General features: G+C 53.1%; 4 protein-coding genes across 4 annotated transcripts in view; 2 read left to right on the top strand and 2 right to left on the bottom strand.

Moving 5' to 3' along the window:
• LOC126576005 (RCC1-like G exchanging factor-like protein) overlaps positions 1–868 on the bottom strand; it is a 2,194-nt gene extending 1,326 nt beyond the window's left edge. The window contains exon 1 of the mRNA XM_050237060.1: positions 1–868. This exon is cut by the window's left edge and continues 83 nt beyond it. Coding sequence (XP_050093017.1) covers positions 1–785 — 785 coding nt within the window. The 5' untranslated portion in view covers positions 786–868.
• A 29-nt stretch (positions 869–897) lies between these two features.
• LOC126576006 (uncharacterized) lies at positions 898–1,739 on the top strand. Its single transcript, XM_050237061.1, has 3 exons — positions 898–1,036; positions 1,106–1,210; positions 1,282–1,739. The coding sequence occupies exons 1-3, from the start codon at positions 1,022–1,024 to the stop codon at positions 1,711–1,713; spliced, it is 552 nt and encodes a 183-aa protein (XP_050093018.1). The 5' UTR covers positions 898–1,021; the 3' UTR covers positions 1,714–1,739.
• Positions 1,740–1,844: 105 nt separating this feature from the next.
• On the top strand, positions 1,845–5,892 carry LOC126576478 (HEAT repeat-containing protein 6). The gene is made up of 6 exons (XM_050237758.1): positions 1,845–2,270; positions 2,335–2,998; positions 3,068–3,806; positions 3,896–4,296; positions 4,364–4,527; positions 4,608–5,892. The coding sequence occupies exons 1-6, from the start codon at positions 1,866–1,868 to the stop codon at positions 5,763–5,765; spliced, it is 3,531 nt and encodes a 1,176-aa protein (XP_050093715.1). The 5' UTR covers positions 1,845–1,865; the 3' UTR covers positions 5,766–5,892.
• Positions 5,801–7,500, bottom strand: part of LOC126576479 (uncharacterized) — a 1,792-nt gene continuing 92 nt past the window's right edge. The window contains exon 1 of the mRNA XM_050237759.1: positions 5,801–7,500. This exon is cut by the window's right edge and continues 92 nt beyond it. Coding sequence (XP_050093716.1) covers positions 5,926–7,500 — 1,575 coding nt within the window. The 3' untranslated portion in view covers positions 5,801–5,925.

Raw genomic sequence — 7,500 nt, 5'->3', positions numbered from 1 at the left:
GTATCGATCAAACCGTATCGACCTTGCCCACTCTGGCCATCGTCACTCCATCCGCAGGAAAATACACGGCCACCTTCGGTCACCAGAAAACTGTGATCCTGGCCACACTCGATCGCTTTTACCGGATCGTCGTCCGGCTGCTTGAGTACGTTGACGATAGGGCTCCCAAAATAGTCCTCATCCGCTATAATTCGTCGACCGCACTGGCCGTAAGCGTTATTTCCGAGCGCAAGCACGGTCCCCGATTCCGTAAGCGCCAGCACATGGGCTCGGCCTGCCGCAACCTGCACTACCCGGGATGAGGTAGCTCCGGAAACCGATGATAAATCGACTGGTGCAGGATAGATGAGCAGTTCCAGCGGCTTTTTGTGTGGTCCTGGCGCTTTCTGAGGCCCTAGCTGTCCATCGGTGTTAATGCCCGTTCCCCAGAGTGGACAGCCGGCTGATTCCGATCGTTTGTTGCGGCTGGAGTCTACTGCGAAGACCGTAAATCCGTAACCCGAGGCGATATCCGTCACAGAGTGGGCTTCGGCGAAGCTAAGCCTGCTAGGATGCTGCACATAGTCGGTGTACACCTGGGCCTGTTTCTTCACCGAGGTTTGCATCCCAAGGGCACCCGTGGCGGCCAATCCCCACACGTACACGCGGGTGTCGTCGGGCTTCGCGATGGGATAACGGTTCACAGGGATGCGCGAACCATCTTGCCGAAGCACTCGGTTCCGCCGGGCGGAAGATGCATACGAACTTATGCTCACTGTTCGGCGCCACACGGTATTGGCGAACATGATTCCGGAAACTCTTTAATTCGTGTTTTTGCGCCAAAAACCACGGAAAGGATTGTGTGGGACTGGGTTGGGCGAGGAGGCGGTTAAATAACACCGGCGGCACGTGCGTTTGACAGGATCCGTGGCGGCTGTCAGTGGAAATTCTCGGAAGAAAATCGTAAACAACCGGATCGCCGAGATTACGGAGTAGCATAATTAGTTTGTAAAAGTGGAGTAGGTTAAAGTATTAAAAAAGGATGGCTCTTCGTCAGGTAACGTCTTCTCCGCATGGTGGGCGTTTCACTGGAAACTTAAACGGGTACTTGCTTTTCTTCCAACAGGCGCTGGTGCGAGCGGTGGTTGCCAGAAGCCAGAACCGCGCATACAGCACCAGGATCTCGTCTACTTTGTACAGCAATCGATTGTATGAACCGGATTACTTAGATGTAGGTACTCCACCGAACAAAGGAAACGAATTGTACTTTTTTTTAAATGCTTTGCTTGTTCTTCTCTTCAGTCAATGAAGCCCAAATATCCACTGTACGAGACGCTCAACTTTACCATCAAAGGCTACGACTTTCCCGTGCTCGAGAGTTACCAGAAGTTGATCTATAACGTGGCAGACTCGATGGACCTGGACATAGTGGATGCGTACGCCCATCCACCGCAAAAGCTGACCGTTCAAAAGTTCAAACCCAGCTCGAGCGTCATCGATAGCGAGTACAAGCTGACGGTGTACGAGCGTACGGTGCAGATTGATAACGTGCAGGCACCGCTGTATCCCGTCCTCCTGCGAACACTACAGGCCGGGCTTCCCGAGGGGGTCACGTTGAACGTGACGGAACATACGCCTGACCATGAAGACGCCCGTTACGTGCCGGATCGGGATTTGAAGGAGCTAAAGCAACAGTTAGACGAAATGGGTGGACCTACCAAATCTAAAAAATAAAGTAGAACCCCCAGAGGGGGCGCGAAGTAGGCGGTCAGTAGTATTGAAAAAATTGCGACCTATTGGATGGTGTACTAAAGCTGTGCTAAAGGCCGTACGCGAGAAATGTCATACCCGCCGTCCGATGAATCATAAACAAATCCGCGCTGAGGATGGCTGAGGAACAGAAATTTGTCCAGCTGTCCACGAAATTCCTGTTCCTGAACGGTGGAGCGCAGCAACCATCGTCACAAGGCTACCGGAAGGAAATCAACACGCTACTGAACGAACTGAACGGGCTGAATTACGGTGCGATCCGAATCTGTGATGTACGGGCCGTCGTTCGGTTGCTGGAATCGCTCGTCAACATTCCACCGGCGGAGGACTCGCTCGTGGTGAAGGCCTGCTTTCTCCTCAAAACACTCGTCCAGCGCCAGCGTGTAGCGCTACCGGAAACGCTGGCAAACAGTTTGATCGACTGGTTACGGAAATGTCTCGAGCGATGCTTCTATCAGGTGGCCTACGAAGTGCTCGGTACGATGCAGATCATTCTGCGACAGGCCGGCAATGTTTCTCAGGTAATTGACCTCCGGATCGTTGGAGTGTGACACTCCTGGTTAAAGAATGCGTTTTCGATTGCAGTTTTACGATTTTCTCATTTCGCGCAACGGCGTACTGGTGAATTTGCTCATTGATCCGGATTACCGGCGTTCTTCCGACTCGAAGCAACCATCGGAACAGGAGCAGCAACAGGTGGATCAGTGCAGTCGGAGTGAGCTGTACCTGGCGTCGATGCTCTGCATCGAGAGCGTGCTGAGACGTATCGAGAAACCGTGCGATGAATCCACCCAGCCTTACCTGTCCGTAGTAGGCGATGCGGTGTTGAATCTGATGTTTACCGCAACGGCAGAGGCCTTTACGGAGCAGGCATTCTATCGGTTAATCAAGTCGGCCTTTGCCTGCCTCAGCATGATCGTGACACTCGATGAAATCGGTGAATGGAAGATCGCTCAACTGGGCCGTCTAATTGGGGTTGCGAAAGCGTACATGATGTATGGCATACCTGGTGTGACGAAGCACACACCCCAGCGCATACCCGTCTCCCAACAGGGCATCCCGGAACCACAGCAGATGCCAATCAGCAAGGGAGGCAAGATTGCGAGAACTCGGAAGACGCGAACGCACCCTAAAAATAAGAAGGGCGGTCCCAGTTCAGTGGGAGTGATACGAGACAAACAACAGACACCGCTAGATGCTGCCTCCGCTAACCGGCAACCATACTCAGAAGCGAGCATCGTTCTTGAATGTAAGCATCGCTTGTACAATCACGGAGCACCCATGATATTTTCATTTATCTCCATTATCACTCCCCTAGGGTGCGCATCACAGGAACGACCTGCGGATGGTTCGCTGTATCTGACGAGCGACTCGGAACAGTCGGAGAGCGAGAACAGCACGAACCCACGTGGCCACTCATTGGAACTGCACCGCAATGCACGCATACGCCATGCTGCTCTGCTACTAATCGGAACGCTAGCACAGCACATTGAGAAGCGCATCATGTTCGGGTACTGGCATGCGCTCTTCCCGGATCAGAATCGAACTGCGGCCACCGTAACGCTGCTGAACAGTGCGCTACGCGATCCGGCACCGAGCTGTCGCGTAGCAGCCATTCAAGCAACCGCCTTCCTGCTCTACCGTTCCAAGCCATTCCTAGTGCAGGCAGAAAGCAGCAAAAAACCACTGATGTCCTTCACACCCTTCTCCGTGACACTCGGCAATATGGTGATCGAGTTGTACGCGATGCTGATGCAAGCACTGACCCAGGAAGCCAACGTTACCGTCCTGATCCAGCTGCTCAAGTGCTTGACGGTGCTGATACAAGCGACTCCCTTCCATCGGTTACGCTCCGGCCTAGCGAAGGAGTTTGTGACGATCGTTCAGCAGCTGGTACTGCAGCGTGACCCCAATATCCGCGTGTCCGCGCTCATGGTGATGGGTTTCGTTATTTCGGTGCCTGATATGACGGAGGAAATCGCAGAACTGCTAGGTATCGAGCGTGTTGAAGCCATCCCCTGCGGTAATGAAGCTCGTAGCAAACCGATTATTAAGGCGTAAGTTTGATTTCACCATGGTTGCTGTGATGGCTGAAAAAGAGTCTTCTCTGGTTGACCAACGTATTTTACATTTTGTTCCTCCTCAGCCTTCGCCTACAGCAAGCTGGTCCGGAAGAGGCAGAAGAAGAGGAAGCGTATGATTCGGAGAGCGAAGATAAACCGGTGTCGGAGGAAAACCAAGAGGCACATCAGCAAGAGGAACCTCAGCCAACAGCTGCGGTTGGTTCCGCTTCGTGGTTGCTACCGATTGTGTTGGAAAGTCTCGGCGTTGGAGCACCACAGTCACCGATTATGGCCGTCCGAATGGAGTGTTTACAGGTGCTCTGTGCAATGAGCAGCCATTACTCGTTGCTTCGTCACCATCTGAAACCGGTGGCCCAAGCGCTTCGCAATGCGTTCGTCGATCCGGTGATCGAGGTGAAGATCGTTGCCGCACGGGTAGTGGATTTGCTGGGTCACGCTGTTAACACTTCGCTTCTTTCAATGGGTACGATAGAAATAGATTCCATCCTAGTATGATTGGACTTCTCATTAATTTCTCTTTCTCCTTCCAGATACGGTTGATCCCGAGGAGCTAGCGACGGCGATGCACTTCTGGGACGCCATCACTCCGCTGCTCATGGATGAAATACAGGATGTCTATCTGTTCTCTACGATGCGTTCGATATGCTGCGACGCACTCGGTAACATTGGAGTTCACGTTTTCGAAAAGCTACCAGTAAGCTTTGCTCTCGCGCCGAGAAAGGAATGTTTGGAACAGTTGATTGACTCACTCACGTTTCTCTAATTTGTATTTAGCGCGGTCGTCAGCTGGCACTGATATCGATGCTGACCGGGTGCACTTTCGACGATGATAGTATCGTAGCGTCTGCCGCCGCTCGGTCGCTCTCCGTGTACATACTGTTCCCTTCACTGCGGGATGATGCGTGCTTCGTAGAGAACACAATCGAAGCGATCTTGCGGGTGTTGCGTGATCCAAGCCAGAATGCACGCATCAAAACGTCCTGGTCACTCGGTAACGTCACGGATGCGCTCATACTGAACCAGCAGCATCATCACCAGCAAATCCTATCCAGTGGAGTTAGTGAGGAGCAGCGTGAACCAGATTCGGGTTACCATACGGTCATCGGTGATGCGTTACTACAGAAAATCCTCGAAGCAGCCCTCGAGTCGGCCCGTGACAACGATAAAGTGCGTAGCAACGCAGTCCGTACGATGGGTAACGTACTGCGGTTGCTGCGACCGCACCATTTCGAGCCAGCAGCAGGAAGTTGGACCGTGCTGGCGCAGTCTGCGATCGATCAGCTCGTCCAGAACGTAACGGCCGGCGGTGCCGTTAATGTGAAGGTGAAATGGAATGCATGCTACGCACTCGGTAATATGCAACGGAATGAAGCCTTTTTCACGGGAGCAGCGGCCTCCCAGATAGCCTGGCAAAAGCGTGTCTTTCCCGCCCTCTGCGAGGTGGTGGTTAATTCACCCAACTTCAAAGTGCGCATCAATGCCGCCCAAGCACTGGCCGTTGTGGAGCGACGATCACACTACGGTGGCACATACTTCCACACCATCTGGACCGCGTTGCTGCAGGCACTGGAGCAGTCGGACAATTTGCAGGATTACAACGAGTACAAACGGCGCGATACACTGCAGGAGCAGCTGTGCCTCTCGTTGGCGCACTGCTTGCGTCTGGCGACGCGAGAAGATATTGGTCCGATGGCTGCCATTCTACTGCCGCTGTACGACGTGGTGCGACAGAATTGGGTACGCGTGATAAATCGCATACTACCGGAGAAGGGTGACATATTGCTCGAGTCTTACCTATTGCTGCTTGATCAACGGAAGCGTCAAACAGCAGGTGCGACGGGAGATTCACACCCACCGGACTCATCCTGGAAGCTACTGATACAGTGCTTTGACTGTGGTGGCGATCAGCGGCCGGACCTAAAGGAAGAATGATCAATAAAGCCGCTACGCCGGTGTGAGCTCGGTAACTCTATTCGCTTTTATACTAATCTATTTATTTAATATTTATGGTGAGATGTGAAGGTTTGTAAAGTAAAAATAAAAAAATACAATTATCCTGCGTGTCTCGCTCTCTCTCCCCCTTCTTCTGCTTTCATTCAGCCGCGGAGCTCGTTTGCTGCACCGCCGGTGGCGACTGATCTTCGAATGCACTGAGTAGCTTGGTGCAGGTTTGATGCAGCAGCGGTTCACCGTCCATCGCTTCACGCATACCCCGGCAAAGCTCTTCGATCGACGGCTTTCGAAATCCGGCGGCCACTACCGCACTGCGAATGATCTCTCGATCGATCGGGGTAACGAGGAAGTAGATGGCTTCAAGCAGTTCAGCTGACGCCGTCTCGACATCGAACTCTCCTCCATCATCCTCCATCATGTCCGACGATTCGGGCAGCGAGGAGTGATTGTCTTGGCTGCGCCCGCTGCCATTTGAAGTGCTTGGTGCCATGGTCGCTGTTGCTGTTGTCCCCGTCGTCGTTGGCGTCGTAGTTGTCAGCATTCCATAGATTCGTATCATGCTGGTGAAGGTTTCGACGTGGAAGTGATACATGATGCCACTGTAGATGTTGTTGACGCACACCAGAATGCTGACATGGTTTTTGTTCAACGGAAAGAGCATGCTTTCGCTGCAGAGTGCCGCCAGCACCCGATAGACGCACTGCACCAGCTCCTCCACGTGCGGTTCATACAGTTCGTTCGCATGCACTACGAAGTGTTCGTGCACCTCCATAAAGCGGCGCATCGTTTTCAAATCCGTCGCCGTTAGTGTGTCCTCTTCGAACCCACCACCACTGCCGCTACCAGTGGCTACTTGTGAACCATTGGTGTTGCTGCTGTTGATCGGTGGGTAGAGCTGACGGAATGCTTCAAACAGACCATCCAGCAGGCAGCTCTTACCGAACAGACGATAGAACTCCTTCAGCTGCGCATAGTCCACCTCGGCCTCGGTAAACCGATTAATGATGGCGCAAACCGTCTCGACCGTATGCTCCAGCAACGCCCGGTTAGTGCTGGTGGCGAGAATGAGGGACAGTTTCTCGGTCAAGTTGTCGGCCTGCTTCATCACCTCAAACCAGCTATACCGCGCATCATCTGATCGATCGAACAGCGTGGTCAGCGTACGCATCAGCTGAACCAAAATGGGAGAGTCATCGACAGACAGGAAATCACACAGGGCCAACAGGATCTCGCTCTGCGTGTGCAGCAGTTCGTGCATCTCTTCCACGCAGCACATATTGCCAACGATACCGATCAAGATCTCCATCAATCGGTAATCCTTCGAACGGCCCGCAAGCGCCAGAAACAGTTCAACCGCTTCCTGTTGCACCAGAAAGCGCACCACGTCCGGCTCGATCGTCATGTCCCAGAGATTGCACAGATCACGCTCGAATTCTTCATTGTCCTCCAGCAGCTGCTGATCCTGAAGCTGGGACAGCTTCAGTATGGTGGACAGTACGAATCGCTCTGAGTACATGGTCTCGCCGATTCGGTCCCCCTTGAGGGTTTGCAGCTGTTCCTCCAGCTTCGTCTCATCATCGTCCTCCTCTTCCTCGTCGTCATCAGGATCATTCTCGCTGGTCCTCGCAGCACTTGACTCGCCTACTGCAACGCTTTCCGACTGGTTATCCTTGTGATCGGTACCGGGTGCTTCCTGGTCTGTGGTTACATTCTC

Source organism: Anopheles aquasalis, chromosome 3, assembly GCF_943734665.1.
Source record: "Anopheles aquasalis chromosome 3, idAnoAquaMG_Q_19, whole genome shotgun sequence".
NCBI lineage: Eukaryota > Metazoa > Arthropoda > Insecta > Diptera > Culicidae > Anopheles > Anopheles aquasalis.
This window is presented reverse-complemented; position numbering and strand designations above follow the sequence as displayed.

Excerpts from the sequence above, each read along its gene's own strand:
- LOC126576478 (XM_050237758.1), top strand. The coding sequence starts at position 1,866 with ATGGCTGAGGAACAGAAATTTGTCCAGCTGTCCACGAAATTCCTGTTC. Across the intron at positions 2,999-3,067 it reads AGCGAGCATCGTTCTTGAAT|GGTGCGCATCACAGGAACGA; the intron begins GTAAGCATCGCT and ends TCACTCCCCTAG. Across the intron at positions 4,528-4,607 it reads ACGTTTTCGAAAAGCTACCA|CGCGGTCGTCAGCTGGCACT; the intron begins GTAAGCTTTGCT and ends ATTTGTATTTAG.
- LOC126576006 (XM_050237061.1), top strand. Across the intron at positions 1,211-1,281 it reads ATGAACCGGATTACTTAGAT|TCAATGAAGCCCAAATATCC; the intron begins GTAGGTACTCCA and ends TCTTCTCTTCAG.